At 53.6% G+C, this 21,718-nt stretch overlaps 8 protein-coding genes across 8 annotated transcripts; 4 read left to right on the top strand and 4 right to left on the bottom strand.

The window, feature by feature from the left end:
- Positions 1–113: 113 nt before the first annotated feature.
- MOB1 (Mitotic exit network component) lies at positions 114–1,510 on the bottom strand (the record flags this gene model as incomplete). Its single annotated transcript, XM_062945916.1, has 4 exons — positions 1,233–1,510; positions 1,062–1,127; positions 409–867; positions 114–355 (listed from the first exon to the last, which is right to left on the bottom strand). Exons 3-4 carry the CDS (start codon positions 557–559, stop codon positions 114–116), a joined length of 393 nt encoding a protein of 130 aa, XP_062801956.1. The 5' UTR covers positions 560–867; positions 1,062–1,127; positions 1,233–1,510.
- QC764_308070 (uncharacterized protein) lies at positions 1,230–4,291 on the top strand (the record flags this gene model as incomplete). The annotated part of the gene is made up of 3 exons (XM_062945915.1): positions 1,230–1,320; positions 1,390–2,375; positions 2,436–4,291. The coding sequence occupies exons 2-3, from the start codon at positions 2,108–2,110 to the stop codon at positions 4,289–4,291; spliced, it is 2,124 nt and encodes a 707-aa protein (XP_062801955.1). The 5' UTR covers positions 1,230–1,320; positions 1,390–2,107.
- A 100-nt stretch (positions 4,292–4,391) lies between these two features.
- QC764_308060 (uncharacterized protein) lies at positions 4,392–5,856 on the bottom strand. Its single transcript, XM_062945914.1, has 3 exons — positions 5,114–5,856; positions 4,993–5,061; positions 4,392–4,923 (listed from the first exon to the last, which is right to left on the bottom strand). The coding sequence occupies exons 1-3, from the start codon at positions 5,304–5,306 to the stop codon at positions 4,604–4,606; spliced, it is 582 nt and encodes a 193-aa protein (XP_062801954.1). The 5' UTR covers positions 5,307–5,856; the 3' UTR covers positions 4,392–4,603.
- On the top strand, positions 5,750–8,242 carry QC764_308050 (uncharacterized protein). Its single transcript, XM_062945913.1, has 2 exons — positions 5,750–6,640; positions 6,705–8,242. The coding sequence occupies exons 1-2, from the start codon at positions 6,251–6,253 to the stop codon at positions 7,965–7,967; spliced, it is 1,653 nt and encodes a 550-aa protein (XP_062801953.1). The 5' UTR covers positions 5,750–6,250; the 3' UTR covers positions 7,968–8,242.
- Positions 8,243–10,090: 1,848 nt separating this feature from the next.
- QC764_308030 (uncharacterized protein) lies at positions 10,091–16,581 on the top strand (the record flags this gene model as incomplete). The annotated part of the gene is made up of 2 exons (XM_062945912.1): positions 10,091–12,673; positions 12,728–16,581. The coding sequence occupies 2 exons, from the start codon at positions 10,091–10,093 to the stop codon at positions 16,355–16,357; spliced, it is 6,213 nt and encodes a 2,070-aa protein (XP_062801952.1). The 3' UTR covers positions 16,358–16,581.
- A 106-nt stretch (positions 16,582–16,687) lies between these two features.
- Positions 16,688–18,420, bottom strand: RPN6 (26S proteasome regulatory subunit rpn6). The gene is made up of 3 exons (XM_062945911.1): positions 18,029–18,420; positions 17,891–17,973; positions 16,688–17,828 (listed from the first exon to the last, which is right to left on the bottom strand). Exons 1-3 carry the CDS (start codon positions 18,208–18,210, stop codon positions 16,822–16,824), a joined length of 1,272 nt encoding a protein of 423 aa, XP_062801951.1. The 5' UTR covers positions 18,211–18,420; the 3' UTR covers positions 16,688–16,821.
- A 180-nt stretch (positions 18,421–18,600) lies between these two features.
- Positions 18,601–20,575, top strand: sof1. Its single transcript, XM_062945910.1, has 2 exons — positions 18,601–18,773; positions 18,863–20,575. The coding sequence occupies exons 1-2, from the start codon at positions 18,768–18,770 to the stop codon at positions 20,198–20,200; spliced, it is 1,344 nt and encodes a 447-aa protein (XP_062801950.1). The 5' UTR covers positions 18,601–18,767; the 3' UTR covers positions 20,201–20,575.
- On the bottom strand, positions 20,513–21,640 carry QC764_308000 (uncharacterized protein). The gene is made up of 4 exons (XM_062945909.1): positions 21,237–21,640; positions 20,983–21,174; positions 20,866–20,924; positions 20,513–20,798 (listed from the first exon to the last, which is right to left on the bottom strand). The coding sequence occupies exons 1-4, from the start codon at positions 21,436–21,438 to the stop codon at positions 20,763–20,765; spliced, it is 489 nt and encodes a 162-aa protein (XP_062801949.1). The 5' UTR covers positions 21,439–21,640; the 3' UTR covers positions 20,513–20,762.
- Between the last annotated feature and the right edge of the window lie 78 nt (positions 21,641–21,718).

Genomic DNA, 21,718 nt, shown 5'->3' with positions numbered 1-21,718 from the left:
AAAGCTCCAAGCTCCAAGCTCCCAGCCGTCCATCCATCCATCTGTACCCAAACGCCACATGCAACAAGCCAGCAACGCATTATCCTTAAACCCAGCATCCCAATCTTCCACGACTAGTCACTACGCAACATGCTGTCCACCAGATCCCCCAAAGGACCCCAAAAGTCCTTCCCGCTGGCCAAGTTGTGCTCATCAATGAAGAGGACGTACTGCTTGAAGCTGGTGTTCAGGTGGGGTTCCAGGCCGAGCTCTCGGATGACTGGGTAATGGTGGCAGTAGATGTGCGCGTAGACACGGTACATGCGCTTGAAGATTTGGCGCACAAGAGCTGGGAAAGACTTGGGGAATGGAACGCCTATTTCTTGTGTTAAGGGGGTCTTCTCTAGTCTGTAGAGACGGGCAACGTACCGATACGGCTGGGAAGCACAGACTCATTGTCAATATTGCTCTGAACCCAAGTCATGAGTTGTTCAATGTAGGCCGGCGCTGGCATCTTCGTTGGTCGCTTGTAGTTCTCCGAGTCTTGCCACAAGTACTCAAACTCATCCGTGGCCTTCATCTCGGGACATGACTGAGGAGAGCAGAACTCGGTGATGGCGCCATATAGCAGGTTGATCTGATTGTAGAAATCGACCACTATCCATCACGAGTCAGTTGGCCTATCATTTTCGGTGGTAGTTTTAGGAATGAGAGGGCATACTGTTGACGGCCAACCACTCATTCTCATCCTCGCCCTCAGGAAGCTTCACCACCTTGCGAAGACTCCCCCCGCCAAGGGTCGCCTCGGCATATTGACGAAGTTGGAAGCTGGTGGCACCGCCTTTGCCGCCAGCGCGAGGCCTGAACTGATTCCTCGTCCGTTGGTTACTTCAGTGTGCCCAAGTTAGCCAAGATATCTTCAACTCGTTGTTGCAATGGTCGCGTGCGTCTCGCTGGGATTGAGCTAGGCGCCCCACGTCGAGTCGGTGAAGCGTCTTCGGGGTTCTCTCAAAATGGGCAAAGAGGGGCGCATCGTGGATTTTGGTCGGGGCTCTAGGGGTAACGGCCGGAGGTCAACTCACACTGTCGTCAAGAAGTTACTCATGATAAGAACCCAAAGCGCAAACTGTCTGTGGGATACTGGTGAACTGTAGGTCGCAGTGTGCCAAATGTTAGCGGGGCAATTCGCTATGATGACGCAGCTAATGGGGACACTCCACTGCTGTCAATGCGGAGCAGAGCTCGAAACAGACCTCTGATGAAGACTGGCAGATACAGAATATCGGACGGCCTCTCGTTGTGGATTCTCGATATGGTTGAATGGCGCGACAAGTCCAAGATATGGAAGAGGGCGTAGAAAGTCTAAAGTCAACAAAAGTTAAAAGACGGCTGAGTGGGTGGGATGTTTACCAGCATGGAAACACATGCAAAATAATGCTGCACAGCAACAGCAACTGGGCGGCCTGTCTGCGGCGTGGTGGCAGGGCCGTTCTAGGGCGGCATTTAGCCCACTTTAGCGGGGTAGTTGGGCCTAATTTCCCCAACTCTTGCCCACTTGTTTCAGCTGGACTACGATCCCGTTCCACTCTCAACCCTCAGCTCACATCAGGTCACCCAACTTTGAACTCGAGATGCCTGCTCGAACCATTCTAATAAGTTGGGAGATATTCTCACGTCATTTGGATAGTACTTGAGACCTCACTTAGCATGCGACCACTTGACGACACCACCCCTCGAATGAACATCAGGAAGCTTGCTTATTGACGGAATTTCATATCAGCCTCAATGCAGTGACCGTCCATCCCGCTGCCGTTCTCCAACCCACCTTCTTCTCCTTGGTTGCTATTTGCAACGGGAAAGAATATCTTGCCTTGTTATGGATGTCACCACCCCTCTTCAGACCTCTGCGGTCTCTACCAGGCTAATGGTTTAGTGGTCGATGGCTGAATATCAAGGGCCCATTGCCCAGATCAACGGGTCACTTTGGGATATTGCTGCATGAGGGGAACACATGGCTGCCATGTGTTTATACTACCTTACTTGTATGTATAAGAATGCTGTGCAGCATGTGGACAGTCTGCTATATCTCGAAAGTCACATCGCTTTTGCGAGGTCATGACACACAAACATGCGAGCTCTCCATCTTATCGTTGCCTTCTTTTGCCTGGCTGAGGCAAAGGGGATTTCTGTTGAGCAAAGACGCAAAGTAGTGCAGTCCTTCAGTGTACGCCGAAATGCAAGTTCTGATACAACCCCGTTGCAAGTCGGAAATGGAAACTTTGCCTTCGGGGCCGACATTACCGGGCTCCAAACCTTCAAGCCTTTTGCTATCATGAACACTTGGGGGTGGCACAACTTCAGCTTTCCCACCACCCCAGGGCAGACTTCTGTAGAAGGTGAGTATGAGACACCAGATAGGTATATGATCCATGAGAAAACCAACTGATTATCTCAAGACTACACCGGCTTGGAATGGTGGACGCATGGAAGACTGGTCCGCTATGAACAGCCAAACCCAGCCCAAAACGACATCTCGAACTGGCTGAGAGAGAACCCTCATAGACTCAACCTCGCCAATGTCGGACTACACTTTGGTGGTCATGATGTTGTCGAAAGTGATCTGGAGGAAAAGACCCAGGAGCTAGACATGTGGTCGGGAAGACTGACCTCATCTTCCAGATTCAATGGGTCAAAGATTGTAGTTCAGACATGGGCCGATTCGGACTCTGACACTGTTGCTGTTCAGGTTCAGTCACCACTCTTGAAAAGGGGAGATATTGGTCTATTTCTGGACTTTCCCTACCCAGACAAGGAAAAGTTCAATGCTCCTTTTGTTGGACACTTCAATCTAGCCTCCAAACACAAGACGACTCTGAAGCAGCTTTCGCCTCAAAGTGCCCAGATCAAGCACACGTTGGACGACACCACATACTATACATTGATTCAGTGGGAAGGCAGTGAAGCAACCATCACCGGACCCCTGGACGGAACTCATCGCTACGTCCTCGCCCCTAAATCATCCTCCAAGATCCAACTCGTCATCTCCTTCTCACCGACACCCAACTTTTCCAGCAAGAAAGCCAGCTACCGGCAAATCACTACCGCCTCTCGCAACTGGTGGAAAAACTACTGGACCAAAGGCGCCTTCATCGACCTCACCCCCGTCCACTCCGACCCCCGCGCCCTCGAACTCCAACGCCGCATCATCCACTCCCAATACCTCACAGCAGTCAACTCAGCCTCCGATTTCCCCCCGCAAGAATCCGGCCTAGTCAACAACGGCTGGCACGGCAAATTCCACCTCGAGATGAACCTCTGGCACACCCTCCCCTTCGCCCGCTGGAATCACCTTGACCTCTTCCACCGCTCCCTCCCCCACCTCTACAACCAACTCCTCCCCTCCAGCCTCTCCCGCGCAGAAAAGCAAGGCTACAACGGAGCCCGCTGGGGCAAAATGACCGACCCCCTCACCGGCCGGTCATCCCCGGGGGAAATAAACTCCCTCCTCATCTGGCAGCAGCCTCACCCAATGTTTTTTGCGGAGACAGACTACCTTTCCCACCCCAACAACCTCACCACCCTCCAGAAATGGGACGCCATCCTGACAGAAACGGCGAATTTCATGGCGGACTTTGCCTGGTTCAACTCCTCCACCAAAGTCTACGACCTCGGCCCTCCGTTGTATCCCGTGTCGGAGAATACCAACCCTAATATTACCCTCAACCCTACTTTTGAGCTCGCCTACTGGAGGTTTGGTCTTGATGTTGCGACGAAGTGGAAAGCGAGACTGAACCAGACGTCGCCAGAGATTTGGGGTATTGTCAGGGATAATTTAGCTCCCCTGCCAGTCGTCAACAACACTTATGCTACTTATGAAGGGATCCCAAACATGTGGATTGCCGCAGAGACAACGTTTGACCACCCTGCTCAGGCTGGGATATTTGGTCTCCTTCCCCCGTCACCGCAGGTGGACCTCACGGTAGTCAACAACACGGCTCGCAAGATCAAGGAGACGTGGAGACTGAATGAGAGCTACGGGTGGGATTTCGCACTGTTGGCTATGAATTCCCTGAGACTGGGGGATGTAGAGCAGGCGGTGGAGTATCTACTTCATCCCATCTTCAAATTTGATGATGCTGGCTACGCGGTGGGAGGGGAGAGGGTGCCCACCCCGTATTTTCCCAACAGTGCTGGACTGCTGATGGCGGTGGGGATGATGGCTGGGGGTTGGGTGGATGATGAGGGGGTGAAGTTGCCTGAGCAATGGGTTAGGGAGGGGGCGAGAGCTGAGGGGTTCGTGGTTGCTTTGTGAGATGGGTGTACCTAGTTGAGGGGTGTTGCGATGCCGAGTGTGAGCGCGGTAGATGGCTATTCATGTCATAAACTTTTACCAAATCCATGACATGGTATATGGTCCTCATTTCCATGCCATTCTTGCTTCAGTAACGAACCCATCGCCATGAGATGCTCTTCCTCTTCATAACCATCCTTCTCAATCATGTCATATCTACGCATAAGCCATGAGCATGTAACAGGTCTCTCTCTTCCCCAAGAACCTGAAAGTAAGCATTTCACAATATTCTGCTTTTTCAGTCCCTTACCCTTCTCCTCTCCTCCCCACCTCTTAGATGAGCGGCATCTCCCCCAAATTCTCCCCCTCAAAGCCCTCCTTCCCCAGCATCTTGGTCTTCTTCTTTTCCTTGACCTTCTCCTCCTTCTTCCTCTCCCTCGCGAGCTTCTCCACCATCTTTATGTCGGCCAGCTGATACCCCGGGGGCGCATCGTCGTCCTTGTCGAGGTCGATTTCTCCAAGCAACAACACGTTCTCGCCTCTGACTAGGAACGTACCCCGGTCGATGTCGGCGAAGATGCCGGTTGGCTCTTTTTCCGAGAGGACGGGGGGGACGAAGATGCGCTCTTTTGTGGATTGGAGGACGAGGTTGGCTGTTTGGCTTGTTGAGTATATCTTATTCCTTGGGCTTGGGGTCGTCATAGTTCAAGAGATGTACATACCGAATTGATCCCAGCTGCGGAGGATGCCTATCAATTTACGGCCGTCGCGGAGGGAGATCAGGAGTTTTTCTGTGAGGTGTTTAGAACTCATGTGTGAGTGAGAGAGGACAGGAGAACACACTATCTGTGAGATCCAACAGCTGAGCAGCAGTGGTAAACATCTGGGCTGGCAACTGCTGGGGCTGGGGAGGGCGGCCGAGTCCCGGGGGCATCATGCCCTGGGGTACAGGGCCGCCTGGATGTTGAGGTGGTTGCGGCATCATTCCAGGGGGGGGAGGGCCGTGTTGGTGGTCATGTATTGAGAGGTGCTCCATCTTGAATGTTGATATGTGAGGGTAATGTTAAGCCTAGTGGCGGGTTGGTGGTAGTCAATTCAGGGTCAAAACCCAAAGACCGGCTAACAAGATGTTGTTTTGTTGGTGGTATTGTCTCCCTAACCAGCTTTGGTCCGTCAAATCGAGGTCGACGAAGTGGCGTTGCAGGTCCTGGAGGAGGGGTAAATTTGGATTCTGCTTTTGCCTTTGCAGAGATGTGTTATGAAGTTAGTATAAAAAAAGCTGTCCGGGGCTTGAATATCGGTCGAGTATTGAGCTATTGACCGAGTCCCTCTCAAAATATCGAGTTGATGTGAGATCTCTCTGAATTTAGGCTGGTGGGCTGAGTGACACAACACTTGCCTGTTGAATGCAGCTTCTGGCGGGCGGACAGTGTGAGCTTTGCTGTCTTCCACACGGAGCAGCCTTACTAGAAGTCGGCGCCAGTTGTGCCACAGTGGAGCAAGGCTCTAAAGCTATGCCCGGACAGACATTATCTGATTGGTCAGAGCTCTGGTGTTCCTGGTTTCAAGCCACAGCATTGCGGTTTGCATACAAGAAAACCGTGCGCAAGCCACAGTTGACAGCTGGGGTTGGGAGAACAGTGACAATAGCAGGCCAGCCAGTCCGTTCCGTCGGTTGCCGCCAGTCCAGCGCAAGGCGCTTTCTTTTTGACTTATTGTCTTCTCGAACCGGTCACCCGACACACAACACCAAGGTCAACAAGGTCGACTTTGCATACAATGATCACGGCCTTCTCCAGTTCATTTCTGATACCAGAGTTTCTCTGATATATACAAATCTCGACCAATTCTGCACCTTTTCTTCGCCAGACGCAAACCTGTCAGGTTCGGCGATCGACCCGACACTGGTCTCGAGAGTGACGACTGCTTCTCTTTGTTTCTCGACCACCAAGAGCTTTCACACCTCGAGTCGCATTCGCAATGGCTACGACAGACCCTTCCTCGGCCGTTGCGCCGGTTGGAACATCAGCGCAAGCAACACAGTCTAAGAGAGACAAGCGCCGCCAGTTGATCTCCGATCGACTGGCCCAGCTTGACGATAGGCTGGCTAGAGACAGGGACCAAACCTTCCGCGAGCAACTTCACAAGATCCAAATGGACACAAATCTGGTCATGAGGATTGACCCATACGCTGAGCGACCATTTGACAATCTCGAGGAGGAGTACCAACAAATCCTCCACCAGCTGAACGCCGATGCGAGCACAACACCACAATCGTACCTTGGAGCGGCCGGTCCGAGATTCACAGACTGGATGAACAAGGTCCAGGACTTGATGGAGGAGCGTGACTACGCTTTAGCGAAGCACAAGGTAAGGAACACTTTCGTTGCGACTTTTTGTCGCTTTTTGTCAAAAATTGACCTTGTTTTCACAGTTTGACTATGACAAGAAGGTGTCTGAGTACATGAACACCCACGCCTTTAAGGTCGAGACAGCGAACCGAGAATACCGCGCGCTCTCCCAAACCCTTCGCGACCGCCTAATCAACGCCATTACCACCAAAAAATTCCGATTAAATAAGGAGAAGGAGGCACTGGAAATCTCCGACTCGTCTGCTCTTCTGCTTCACCCGAACCAGTTCAGCATCACAAACCCTGCCAGCCCTGGCGGTACCCACGCCAAGCGAGCGACGAGGTTGCGACGAGGAGAGATTGACGACATGTCCTTGGACAATAAGAAGCGAAAGCGCAATAACAACGACGACGATGGCTCCCCAGCCCCCCAGCGACGAGCTCTAGATAATGCTAATACCACGCCTCTCTGGCAAACCGACCGCCTAGCAGTGCGCAAGACCACCGGACCAATCTACAGCATCGACAAGCTATTTACCGACAAGGAGCTCTCAATGACCTACAACACGGCTGCCTTTGCCGCCCACAAATATCTGTTGACGCATAAGCCAAAGTTTGATGAGAACGGCCGTCTTATCCAGTCGCCAGACGGTAGCGACTCCGGCAACGGCGAGCACGACGATGACGGCGACTCGGTTCCCTCTGCGCCCCCAATGGAGCGCAATATTTCGCACGTGACTCGCAGCGGACTTCGTGGCTCAAACAATCCCAACTTCGTGGATGACAAGCTCATGGGAATGGAGTTGCTCGCCAATTTTGACTTTCCTGGCAACTTCGACAGGATGCTTGCTGCAGACCCCAAACTCCCAGCCACATTCCCATCCACATACATCAAGGGGCACAACAGACTTGAGTACAACACCACCAACAGCCTCGCTAACGACGACGTCAATGGTGATATGATGGTCATGCAAGCCCTCAAGCAGTATGAGCAGGCCAATGGCCCTGGATCGAGCTTTGCTGTGGAGAATGGAAGCCGCAAGCTCCTCGAAGCTGCCTCTTTCCCAGCTAGAGACCACCGCTTTGTTGCTTACCTTCAGGGCGAAAGGCCTTCGGAGAACGAGGTGCGCAAGCGCCTCGGGCTTCCGGTGCTGCCAGATACAGTCGAGCCTGTTATGAGCAACGAAAGGAGCAGCACCCCGCGTCCAGGTCATGGAGGTACACCAGGCCAGTCGCCAGCCAAGGGTTTTGGAGGAGTGCCAATGAGCCGACAATCCAGTGCCAATGGTGTTCCTATGAGCCGCAGCAGCAGTCGGAAGGGAGGACGTGGTGGACGGGGCGGTTAGAGGAGGAATGAGAAACATCGAGTCTCCTAATCTGGGATGCGGACATTTTGCGCCACCTATCATATCTGGTGGATGAAAGTTGCACATGACATACTACTTATGGGCATATGAAACGGAGTTTTCGGGAGGGAGTTACGGGTTGGGCGGTTATATATCGGGCTGGATTTTTTCTTTTATTTCATAACATTGCGGGCGGCATCACGGGCATCTACTGCAATACCCCAGCGGAAGCGGCGGACTGATTAGTTCACCGAATTATTATCAGTTCACATGGAATAAATCAATTCATTCTAACTTGCTTGCTCCAAACCGTGACATGCTACTCGCCCACTCTCTGTTTCGAGATTCCTCTCTCCGCCTGCTGATTCCTTCCAAATTCCAATAAATTCAAGGACCAAAAACCAAAGCCCTCACCTCGATACTCCTCCTCCCCTCGGCCTCTGGTCTGGTGCGTGGATCCTCAAACGCCGAGTGCGCCACCCTCCCCCCCTTGACCTCGCTGTTTTCCTTTAGCGCCTCCGAGTCAAAACACTGCAGGAGAATCCGTTCGGTGTTCTGCATCGCGGAAAGGTAATACCACTTTTGATCAGGATGATGGGCAATGGCGGCCGTCTGCCCTATGTAGCCCGTTTGGGTGTACCTGTGCTCTACCGGCACCACTTCCTCATCTCGTAAACTTGCGCTGGAGGCAAAAGCGAGGGGGAAGGATTCAAGGGGTGCGTCATTGAGGGGTCGCCAGACGTTGATGATGCGGTATCGGGTGCCGGTTGAGAGGATTTTGTCGGCCTCGTCGGGGGGGAGGTGTTTCCTTACGCGCTGGGCGGCGGATAGGGCGGTTTGATCGATGTGGACGCGCTGAACGGGGGTTCGGGGGCGGATGGGGAGGGGAGGCGGATAGTGTGGTCGAATATCAGGATGTGGGTTGCGTTTGGGATGGTGGAGAGGAGGAGGGAGGTTATTTCGGGGTAGTAGTGGGTTTTGATGGAGGTGTCGGAGGTGAAGAGGGAGGGTTCAGAAGTGGGAGGGGGTTGGGAGGTGAGGATTTGGAAGGAGTCACGGTCTAAGGTGAAGGAGGCGAGGTTGGGGCGGGCGTCGTGGATGAGGGTTGGGACGGGGGTTGAGCCGTAGTTTCGGGGAGTTGGGGAGTCGGGGGAGGTCGGCAAGGTTGAAGGGGGGGAATTGTCGGAAGGGGGGGAGTAGAAGTTGAGGGGGGCGGTTACGTCGCCTGAGGGGGGGAGGTGGTCGATGGCCATGGTGGTGAGGTGTGAGGTGGGCTGTCTTGGGATATGTGCGGTGGGTGGCAGAGATGGATGTTGAGATGATGATCAGAAGGGATCCTATGGATGAGGATGCCAAGGTATATATATTCTATGATTCTGTCTAGAAATAAAGGTTTACCCTCTCGATATTATCAAGCAATGCTACATTCAAATGCTGTCAAACACACGATTCACCACTTACACAGCCGGTTGCGCCATTAGCCCCATCACGTCATGTTGAAGAACAACTCGAAGGGCGCGCTTTAGTTCTCGAGACCTTCAAGATGCGACAAAGATTAGTAATAAATGATTTGCTCAGCTTTGGGCTCCCATTTTCTAGCGTTGCTGCAAGAAGAGAAAGTGGCCGCATCTGCATCTTTTCAGAAAAGGAGGGGGATATGGAAGTGCTGACAATGACGTCTGCACCGTTGGCATTAAGAGGGCATAAAGTTATCCCGAAATTTGGCCAAGACCTGGGGTATTCTTGTCGAAGACAGCCACATGTTTTGATTGGAGCAATCCATAAAAGGCTTAGCCTAATCAGGCAACAAGTAAACAGACACGGTTGGTACCTGGTCGGATGTAACTGTGCGCGCACAGGACACACCGATAGGAAGCGCAGCTTGTCGCATTCAAACCATCATTTCCATCCCATATCCATTATATCGACGCGTTAACCAGTGGCCCTCATTAGGCGGGGTGGTGTCTAAATTTTGGCATATTTTTTTTGGGAGGGGAGAGACAACACACACACACACACACACACGCAGGTCGTGGGCTTGCATGTCCATGCGTCTGCCCCTGCCCCCATGATTATTATTTCTGGACGCCCTCGCCCGCGGCAAATTTGCGACGACCGCGGACATGGATGAAGAACACACCATAACGCTGAACCTGGGATCTTCACCCGACCCGCTAATAGATCCGATTCTCAGCCCACCGATGCTGCCGCCGTCGCGCGTCAAACCACGAGCCCAACCCGCCGCGCGACTTTTATCCATTGCGAGATCGCCTAGGAAACGAACCTTTGAGCTCGACATTGGCAGCCCCGTTTCGCCACAGAGGCTGCTGGTGACTGTCCAGGCTGAGGACGAGGTGAGGAATACAAAGGGCATAAAGCGCCGGCTTTTCCAATCGCCGACGCCGAAACGGGGAGTTATGAGGGGAGGAGGGGATGTTACCACTACCGTGGTGCCGGTGCACGGTCTGAGTGATGATGAGGGAGTGACGCCGCGGAGGAGAGGTCGGCCACGGAAATCTGGGACGCCGGTACCTACGACGCGACGAAAACGACCTGGTACACCGGGAGCGAAGGCTGTTGTTGCGAGAGGCACGTCTCGATCGCCACAAAAGTCCCCTCAGAAGCAGCAGCCACTAGACGAAGATGCGCTGGAACATATCGAGGCGACGCCGGGACCCGTCAGCCTGTTGAAGAGGCCGGCGAAACGAAAGTCGATGACACCCGCAAAAGAGGATACCCAGCCGAGAAAAAGAGGACGGCCGCGGAAGAGTCACGTTCCTGCCGAGATGAATATGGGCAGCATTGCGGAAATACTACAACAGGACAACGCTTCGAGATTACCACCAGTACAACATGACTTTTTCGGCCAGGATCAATTCACGGCAGGGGAGGATCACGATGATGATGGTGCAGGCGACATGGAGGATGATATCTGGCTTGGGACCCTTTCGTCGCCTGCCGCGCAGAGACTCCGGACGAGTTTAAGCAATCGATCTCCCCCGAAAGAACCATCACCAGCACCAGAACCCGAGCCTGAAGCAGAACCGTCCCCAGAGCCGGAACAACAACCACAACCCGAGCACTCCGAAGGTGATTTCGATGAACAAGGCGAGTGGGGCGACATGCACGATGGACCCGAGGACGATTACGATGAGGGCGATTACATGACAAGTCCGGTTCGAGATTTGGGGGATGCTCAGGATACCATGGCGGGAGCGGAGGACTTTACAGAGGTCCCGCTTGCCGAGCTCAGGTCTCTGATGAATTCCAGTATGATGGCCGGGCAAGAACAACAGCAAGAGGAAGAGCTCGGTGAAGCCACAAAAGTCATTATTAAAAATGGTATCGACTATCTTAGGCAGGGTCGAGGGACTGCGGCTGGGGAGGGCTCACAAGAGGCAGTACAAGAGACAGGGGAAGAGCATGATTTCGGGTTTGGTGTCGGGCCAGGGCGGACATCTCAACTGGAAGCTGCTGAGCTAAGGAAGCCATTTGACTTTGGTTCTAGTTTTCACCCTGGGCAAAGCACTCAAATGCCTTCTGTGCGCCGACGAAGGGAGACCAATTTCAACTTCAGTGTCGGGCCTGAGAAACCTGCTGCATCTTCTCATGCTGAGCAGCTGGAGGGACTCGATTTCGGACAAAGCATTCAAAAATCCCCCACTCCACCACGGAAGAACTTTGATTTTGATTTCAGCATTTTGCCGGGTGAGAACACGGCTGCTGAGAGGAGAAGCGAGTCTGCTTCCAGCTCCCCTGTTGGACAACAAGAAGCAAAGGCTGCTGAGAGGGCAGCTGTTTTGCGGAGGGAGGTGGTTGGTTTTGGTTCTAGCATTGGACCAGTGCAGAAAGCTGACACTTCTTCCTTTGAAGTGAAGAGCAGATCGTTTGATCCTGATTTTTTTAGTGACGAGTCTAGGGAACAGAGCGCGGAGCCAAGGCAAGGTTCTGAAGAGCCCAGGCGACACAGCGAGGAGCCAAGGCGAGAGTCTGAGGAGCCACGACAAGAAAGCGAGGAACCCAGGCATGAGTCTGAGGAGCCGAGACAAGCGTCTGAAGAACCGTCACAGAAAGAACAGTACTCTAGGTCGAGGCCCGACCCAGACTTTGAGTTCAGTGATGGGCCTGTTCCGCAACCCGAGCCGGACCAGGATGTGCAGCCAGAAAGACAATGGGCCGAGACCTCAGGATATTCAGCAACCGAGCAGCAAGATGACCCAGGACAAGAACCAGACCGGGAGCAACCCAAGCCTTACAAACGGCCTTACAAACGATTGCCACCCCGTCCCAGTGAGGTCGAAATCCGAGCTGAAGTCGAAGCCGAGGATGAACCCGCAGACGACTCCGATGCTTGGTGGAACCGAGTTCCAGAAAAGCCGAAACCAATAAAGAAGCCAAAGTCACTACTCGGGAAGTTGATCCGCAAGGCTGCTCGTCAACGGACAGATTCGGCCAACACAACGCAGGAACCATCGCCTGCCGACACATCAAACCTGAGTGGAGAAGGGGATTCCTTCTCTACCTTGCCCGATGAAGTGTATGCCGCTGCAACTCCAGGCCAACACGTGGAACCGCAGCTTGAAGAGCAACATGACGACGAAGTGCGCGATGGAGAAAGAGAGGAGGAACCGGACAATGATGGAGGGGAAGAGGAAGCGCAGGCCGCGAGCCACCCAATCCAGCCGTCTATTGAGCGGCCTTCACCAGTGAATCACTCCATCCCCCACCTTGAATCGAATAGGCTGTTGACACCTGATGAGACACCATCCCCAATACCCTCCGAGGCTGAAGGCGATGGCGTAGACGAAGATGCAGGGACCGTTTCACCCAACCAACCCGCACAGCCGAATGTTCAGGTCGAGATGCCCTCTTCCCCACCTGCCAGTGACCCTAGCCCGCCGGTCCCTGTTGCCCGCCTGCCGCAGCACACCAGAACAAAGTCGAACGAAACCCCAGCCGATCAGCTGTCGGACGTGGCACCTCTACCGAGAACAGACTTGAATGTACAGTCACTAAATCTAGCGCCCCCAGGATCGCAGCCCCGGCCTAGCCTTTCACCCATAGTACGTGCCGGCCGAGTTTTGCAGCTTGTGACATCCGATCCGCCCTCGCCCCCAGGGAGAGACAGTGTACTGCGGAGTCCATTTCGGGGATCGTTTGAGAAGTCGAGCCAGTCCCCCGCGCCCTTTATCTCACAGCCCCGAGCCACCCGCTCCCCGTCGCCACAGCGTACTGACACCGCCCAGGAGAAGCAGCAGGACCGACCTTGGTTTAGAGGACTGCAGCAGGTTAAGAATTTTGTTGCCGAAACAGCCAAGAGTTTGTCGCCCACCCGGATTTCGAATCCCAGGCCAGAACCTGAGCAGGAGCCTGAGGAGGAACCCGAGGAGGATCTTCAGGAGACCCCAAGGAGAAGAAGTTCTGGGCGTGAGGCGCGTTTTAGTGAGCCTGAGGTTGACCCAGAAGCTACCGTTAGCGCTCCCAATTCTGCGATCGCTGAACCAGCACAACGTCGGGCTCAAGAGCGAGCCGAGCCTGCGCGCACAAGCAATTTTGGTTTCCGGGGCTCGTTTACTTCTAGTCGAAATCACGAGACTACAGACAGGAGACCACAACAAAAAGCGACTCGTCTACCTGCCAAAGAACCGATACCCCAGCCTGAACCGGAGCCTTTCACTATGGACCCTGTTAACACACAGCAACCAGAGCAGCCGGCTCAGGAAGAGGAAGATGATGCTGATTTCTGGCTCGAGGCTGGTGGTGTCACCCCTTTCGCTCCAAGAGTGGCGCCCCCGCAGATCAAAGCACCTGTTGTTGAGTCCCGGCAGAGCAGCAAGATCCCGACTCTGGGGAGGAGTATCAGCCGTCAACAACAGAGGGATGGCCAAGAAAATCAGCTTCGCTCTTCACGGAATTCTCAGATTGATGACGCTTATGAAATCGAACAAGAGTCCAGTTCTATTCTGGAACAGCTTGACAAGCGGCCGGCCGTCAAACCCACCCCAGCTCCGGCGAGGACCAATCTGAGCGGCTTTTTTTCATCGCCTGTCTTGTTACCTGGCCAAGAGACGCCCGGTATGGGGTTGTTCAAGCCATCGCGGCGAGAGCCAGCCAACAACCTAGTGCAACAGCAACAAAAGGAACGCAAGAAGCTGCGACAACCGGATAATAGCTTGTTTGCTCATTTGGTGGAGATTGAGGAACAGCAAAATCAAAGTGCTACTGCTGAAGCAGTCACTGAGAAGCAATCGGGTTTCGGGAATGCTTCGCAGAACGTGGAGGTGCCGTCTGGCACACATGATGATAGCCTTGAAAGCATCGATGGCGGTTTAAAAGGCAAGGAAAAGGACAGAGGACGGAGGTCCACTTCTGCTCGTGCTCAGGAGATCATGGAGAAGCGGTTGGCCAGGATCGCGGAAGGTCAGAGGAAGGCGAAGGAGCAGATGACAGCAGCCTCTACATCGCAGTCATTTGCATTGCAGCCTTCAACATCGCAACCCTCTGCATCTCAGCCGTCTGCAGCGCAGCCGTCTACAACTCAGCCATCTACTTCTCGGACGGATAACACGGCCGATCAAGCAAAGACGAGCATTTGGGCCAAGGGCAAAGAGCCAGAACGACCGCCCATCCCCGCCCCTCGCCTCCCCTCTCCCGTCGAGCCTCAAGAGAACCCGAATAAGATCCCCCAGCTTCGAAACTTTGCGCCCCGCAGACGAGAATTTGGAGAAAACACCCTCTTCCAACCACAGGCAGGGCCCGCCAAAGCAGCAGCCCCCCCGGCCACCACCAATGTACTCAACCCAGACAACAGCCAAGTCGGCCGCTTCTTTGAGGAAAGCCGTCAGTTAATTGAGCCTCAAAAGAAACGTCGGCAGCGGGTACGGGCTCAAAACGGTCAACAAATCTCGGCCGAGGTTTTTTCTAGTCCAAAAACTACGCCCCCGAGACATGAGCCGAACCGAGCGGCGTCTCCTGCTAAATCCTCGTTTCGATCGCCGCTCAAGGGGAAGACTCCCGGGCCGGTTGTCGAGTTTACGAGTAGTACGCTCTCGCCGTTGCCGCGCGAGAGGCGGGCAAACTCACCGCAGAAGACGAGGCAATCTCGGAGTCAGAAGCAAGGTGCTGGAGAAGGTGGAATTGCTGAGCGGACTGGGGCGGACAACCATCGTGAGGAGCCGGTGGTTAGCTACCCTGAGCTGCCTGAGCCACAGCCTGAAGCCAGTGAAGAGGAAAAGAATGGGCGGCAAGCTGATCCTTTCTCGGATACCTCTCAGCAGCGAAAAGATCGGGAGTTGAGAGAGCAGCAGGACCGGCAGGGCTGGAGGGCACAAGAGTTGGGACCGCCGCTGCACTATGGGAAAGCGTCGTTTGAACAGAGACTTCATCAGGCCAAGGCGCAAGAACCGGAACAGAGACCGAGGGGGCCTACGTGGGATGAGTATGGCCGGGAAGTGGAGGAGCAGCCGTCAGAGCTGGATTGGGAGGCGATTGGGGAGCAGGAGCCTGATCAGGGTCATTACGATGAGGATGGTGAAGACAGGGACCAAGAGCCTACCCCTCCTCTGTCTGAACAGGACCAGCAGCGGTATGAACCGTATCAGCCTCGGCAACGTGATTACCAGGGGAGGGATCTTGAGCCTGTTGAGGAAGAGGATTACTCGGATGAGGAAGAAGAGGGAGATTACGATCACCATCAACAGGGCACCTACGCTCAAGAGGGTGACTACGATCACGAGGATGACTATGACCATGGCGACTACAACCAAGAAGACGACCATGATCATCATCAACAGGGCGAACACGACCATGAACAAGAGCAAGAAGAAGAACCCCCCCAATCCTTCTTCCCCAAATTCTCCCTCCCCTCCCTCCCCAACCCCCTTTCTCTCCTCTCCTCCCTTGTCCCCACCACCACCTCTCCCCCCCCAAATGACCCCCTCAAAGGATGGGGAATTCCCAACTGGGAACTCCTAGACCAATGCCTCACCCTCCACCGCCAACACCGCCTCCCCATCCTCCCCTTATCCGACGTCTCAAAATCCTACGTCGGTCTCGTCCCCTCAATCGGGGAACCACAAGAAGCAATGACGATTGAGGTCTGGCACTTGCAGATAGTAGAGTACTACAAACATGTTGTCTTGCACACCCGAGGAGAAGAAGATAAATGGACGGAGTGGGAGCTTGTACGGATGTTATTTGCTGTGCTGATAGGGGAGATGAGAAGACGGGATAGGAAGGGGATGGAGGAACGGAGGAGGAAAAGGGAGGAGGTAAAGAAGGAGAGGGAGAGGAAAAAGAGGGGGTGGTTTAGCCTTGGAGGGGTGTTTGCTGGTGGGGGGAAGAAGTATAAGGTTGAAAAGCCGAAGAGGAAAGAGAGGAGCAGGAGGTGATTGTTGGGATAGTTGAGAAAGTGTTGGAAATATGCAAGTCAGGATATCAGATGGAAGAGGAATAAAGGAATATTGCTGGGTAGTATAACGGACCAAACAGGGAGATACCAAGGTTGCTGTTTATTTCTTTTTTTATTTCTTTTAACATTGTTTGTTGGGTCAAGTCAGGGTTATGGTTGTCAGGATCAGAATATGGGAGGAAAAGGAAAGCGTCAAAGATACCACATGAATGAAATGTTTTGTTTTCTTACGTTGCGTCAAACCAGGCCACCTTTGGCATTGATCGTACACTCACTGTCTGTTCATATCTGTATCACAAATCAAATACCCCTCATGATCAACGCTTGATTCTCAATTTCCACACCCCTATTTCTAAGAGTGCGTTCTCTGTCAAGTACCTCCTCACCCTAACCTAGTGTAGTGATATTACAGCGATTCCACCTCTTCCCTCTTGAAAAGCCAACCTACTCCAAAAGCGAAGCCTGGTTGGTGTAAAGCACATCCACCACATTGCTCAACTTTTCAATCGTCGCCAACGCCGCATCATACGCCTCATCCCGATGCGTCTCGTCATAAATAATCAAGCACCCCGCCCCCTGATCCAGTACACCAATAATCACCTTGTCCAGAATCATCTGCGACAGCTTCCTCTCCACCTGCTCCTTGTCCAAGCTGACCATCTTGGCAATGTGGTCAATCTCAACCCGGCTGAACGGCTCGATGACCTTGATAAGGTTCTGCTCGAGCATGGCATCGTACAGCCTCCTCAGATGGTTCCGGACAAATCCATCGCTCGCCAGCTCCCACTTGTAGGTACCCAGGGCACGCTCGTACTCCTCCAGTGAGCGGTTAGAGTGCGCACGGGCGATGGCTTTCATAGCCTCGAGGGACTTTCCGGCGTATTTCTGGGCCTGCTTACTGGTCATGAGCTGGTTGACGTCGTCGGCGAGGTTGAGCATGATCTTGCAAAGGAGCATGTACTGCAGCGCAGCCTGGGCGCGGGAGGCCTCGTCTTGGGAGTGGTAGCCGTCGAGGGCCTCGATGAAGTAGGAGAATGCCGTCTGAAAGTCCTTATCTTCAGCGTGGAGCATGCCGGACTGCATGTCGAGGTTGGCTTGGAGGAGAGGGGGGGTGTAGACTGAGGCGGCAGAGGTACGAGCGCTGGTGAGGGCGGCGCGGGCTTTGGAGATGTTGCCGAGGGCGTGGTACACTCTAGACTCGAGGAGTTGGACTTCGACGAGGACAAGCTTGTCGTCCATGCGCTTGAGCTCCTTGAGGAGGCCGTTGATGAGTGTAAGAGCATCATAGTACGCTTGCTTCTTCATGTACAGGGCAACAAGGCGGGTCTCGAGGTTTTGTCGGAGGAAGCTTCGTCTCTCGGAGGTGGCCCATTCTATGCAAGATTTTGTGACGGCGATCTGGGTTTCGAGGGAGTTGGGGATGGCATCGAAAAGGTCGAGGAGCTGGCGGACTGGTGGGGGGTGAGGTCAGTTTCGGGTCAACAAGCAAGCCTCCTATGACCCAGCTACATACCCAACTTGGCTGTCTTTGCCTTGGCGAACGAAGACAGAACTGTCCGGCTTGTGGTTACGAGACCCACGAGCTCGTGTGTGTTCCTAGTTAGGGTCAGACGAGCAGTTCCCGCATGAAGGCTGCCAACGAGGGGCTCACTGTTGGTCGCGGTAGAGCTCTCCCAGGCTGATAAGGGCAGTCTCATATTCCCGAATAGCGGCCTCGGAGTTTATGGATGGCGGTTGGGAGATAATCTCCTTGTAAAGGTCGATAGCTTTCTGGGGGTTGACTGGGGCGAGCTTCTGAGCCTCGCGCACCCTCTCGGAGTCGCCTTGCGCCATTGTGACTGCGTGTTGCGTGGATGCTGTTGGTTGGAAAGGGGTGATTGTAAGTTAAGAGTCCCCGGTTGATCAAGATGGTACGGCAAGGTCGTCGCGGATATGGCTCGTGAAATGGATGCTGTTGGTATTGGTTATAGCGTTGGGAAGCAGTCGTGGTTGCAGCTCTCCAAATCCAACCTGGATGGATGCCCGCCGCCTCACCACCAGTCCACCCCTGCAAGGTCAGCTAGGTAGCCGTGCTTGCGACGTAATGGAGCTAGCGGCATCCAGCCTTGGCAGGTCCACCTTATTGTGGCGCCAATCGGTTGCTGGGAGCTGGTGTGGCTGACCAATAGCGGGCGGTGAGCATTCTGCCTCCAGACCCCGCCAAAATTTCGAGATGCGCCTGGACTTTGGAGCAGGCGATTGAAAGAAGCATCTACCTGTCCAACATCTGTTCCGAATTCACCGCTACATCCTTGTCCACGAGCAGACTATTTCGGTGATAATACCAACCACACGCTCCACCACTTTGTGCGATCAACGATACACTACCAGTCCGCTACAGGGAACAAATCATGAAGGTACGGCGAAATGGCAGAATGTTTTCAGAGCTGCTAGCAGCTTGGAATAGCTTCAACCTCTGGTTTTGTGGCTGCTAACATAGGCATAACAGATCAAAGCCCTCACTCGGCCGACTACGGTCCAACAGGCCCCTGGTTCCGATAACCAGCGCGCCCCCCGAAACTTAGCCCCCGAAATCCATCCGTTCGAGAGAGCCAGAGAATATCAGAGAGCCCTCAATGCTGTCAAGTTGGAGCGCATGTTCGCCAAGCCCTTCTTGGGACAGTTAGGGAGCGGTCACGTACAGGGTATCTACAGCATGTGCAAGGACAAGAACTCTCTCAGCAGTGTTGCTTCCGGTTCCGGTGACGGCATCGTCAAGGTCTGGGATCTTACGTCGCGGGAGGAGGTTTGGAAGGCATCGGCCCACAACAATGTCGTCAAGGGATTGACCTTCACCAACGACAAGAAGCTTCTGTCTTGCGCGACCGACGGTATCAAGCTCTGGGACCCTTACACACCAGCCTCCGACAACACATCTCCTCTTGCATCATGGCAAGAAGGCGGCCCCTACACCTCTCTTTCGGTCCACCGGACAGGAAACGTCTTTGCTGCTTCTTCAGGTGCCGGCTGCATCCGTGTGTGGGATCTTGAGCAGAGCACAGCCGCCCAGACCATCCAGTGGCCCAACCACACAGATACCATTACCGATGTGTGCTTCAATCAGGTTGAAACATCCGTCATTGCGTCTGTCGGAACAGATCGGTCGGTTATCTTGTTCGATCTGCGAACAAACATGCCGGTTGTCAAGACAGTGCTCAAGTTTGCGGCCAACCGTGTTGTTTTCAACCCCATGGAGGCCATGAACTTGGCCGTGGCCTCGGAAGACCATAATGTCTACGTATTCGATGCCAGAAACTTCAACAAGGCTCAAAACATCCACAAGGGGCACGTCGCGGCTGTAATGGATGTTGAGTTCTCGCCTACCGGTGAGGAGCTTGTTACTGGCTCTTACGACAGGACCATCAGAATCTTCAAGCGCGACCAAGGTTCATCCCGCGACATGTACCACACCAAGAGAATGCAGAGAGTCTTCAGGACCATGTGGACCATGGACTCCAAGTACCTCATCAGCGGCAGTGACGACGGCAACCTCCGTTTGTGGCGCGCAAATGCCTCAGAGAGAAGTGGAGTCAAGTCGACGAAGCAGCGACAAGCCCTCGAATACAACAAGGCTCTTACCGAAAGGTTTGGCCATATGCCCGAAATCCGCCGCATCAGCCGTCACAGACATGTGCCCAAGGTCATCAAGAAGGCGGGCGAGATCAAGCGCGAGGAGTTGGCGGCCATCAAGAGGAGAGAGGAGAACGAACGGAAACACTCGGCCAAGAAGTTTGAGAAGCGCAAGAGCGAGAGAGAGAAGGCTATCTTGGCCAAGGTGCAGTAAACAGTCTTGTGGCCTTCTGTTCCGGTTTGCAGCGATTTCTCGGTCTTTATTTTGCTTTACATTGGGCGGCGTTGGAGGGGTTTACTTTGGGGTGGGTGTGCGGACCTGATACCATCCACGTTTGGCGTTGGCATGTTTGAAAAGGACTAAGACGGGTTCGGCGTGTTATTTTGAGCTGATATCAGATATCAGATGTCGAGGAGGACGGCAGATAATAAGATGCTATCTTCTCACTTCTTGTACTTTCGTTCAGGTTCCTGCGGTTTATGCGGGTTGATGAACGACAGGCAGTTGAGATCTTTACGGCTTGTTCTGGTGATTATTCATGCCGTCTGTGCTAGGGCGCATAAAGACAACAATTCTTGTTTGGGAAACGGAACTTTCGATGCTTCCCTTTCTCAACTTTGGGAATCATTCGCTATTGCATGTGATATGATCGGAGCTGATCTGAAACGAATCATGACCCAACAAGCGAGAGAGCAGTCTTGGTATGTCATTCCAGTTTGGTATTTTCTGACCTCCTTCTTCTTCAGTACATCTCTCCACGTCGACTGCTACCCAGTTATGTGCAACGAGTACCCAGAGAACACTGTCCTGGCTATAGAGGCAAAGGGGTAAAAATTATCAGCATGAATTCCGCAAGTCGATCGACGACAGGCACTTACAATGAACCCAGCGCAACAAGTTGCAAGGAGACTGCCAAAGCAATTCGTGCCAGGAGCACCTATCATGTGTCAGTCACATAGTTTTCAACCAACGTTCATCAATCAAACTGCACTCACGGGTAATACACCTCGCCCCGACCCTCTCGTTGGGATCAGCAGGATAGTAACCACAAGCACCTCCCCAGATTCCACTGTTGGTGGACCAAGGAGCCAAGTTCATACAGCAAAGAGCGATGGACTGGTCGCCACCGCAGTCGGGAGTGACACTGGGGGTCGGAGTCGGAGTGGCAGTACTGGAGGATGGGATCGCTGTTCGCCGCTGGAGTCAGTCTATGAGAACTCCAAGCCAAGAAGATATGACAGAGACTTACGAGTGCACGCCGCCGAGGCGCCCGTCACGGCCAACGACGACATCGCCAACAGTTCAATAACAGATCGAAAATGCATTGTTATGTCTTTATCCCGGATAATTACCGACTTTTTCCATGAGACAGCAACGGTCCCGAAGATGAAATATATATTCTCATTTACATCTCTTGAACCTGGCTTTCCATCTGACAACCTGCTGACCATCCCCAACCTCGAATACGAAGAACAACGCTGTGAGGTGGTATCGCCATTTCTAACCAGAACCTTGGTTCAGCAATCCTACTCGCTATAGCCCAAGGCGTGGCGTTTGATTATTGCCCGGTGTTGTCGTAATGGTAGGCTTAATGCACCCAGTCGGTGGTTGACTACCGGCTCCTTCAGCCTCGGAATTGGTCCGTCTTACACCGTTGGGCCTGGGCATCCCACCATCACATCAGTGTCATCAGATTCTGGGTTGCAACTTTACTCCAATGTCCTTGGCGGT

This window comes from Podospora pseudoanserina, chromosome 3 (genome assembly GCF_035222485.1).
Source record: "Podospora pseudoanserina strain CBS 124.78 chromosome 3, whole genome shotgun sequence".
Classification (NCBI taxonomy): domain Eukaryota; kingdom Fungi; phylum Ascomycota; class Sordariomycetes; order Sordariales; family Podosporaceae; genus Podospora; species Podospora pseudoanserina.
This window is presented reverse-complemented; position numbering and strand designations above follow the sequence as displayed.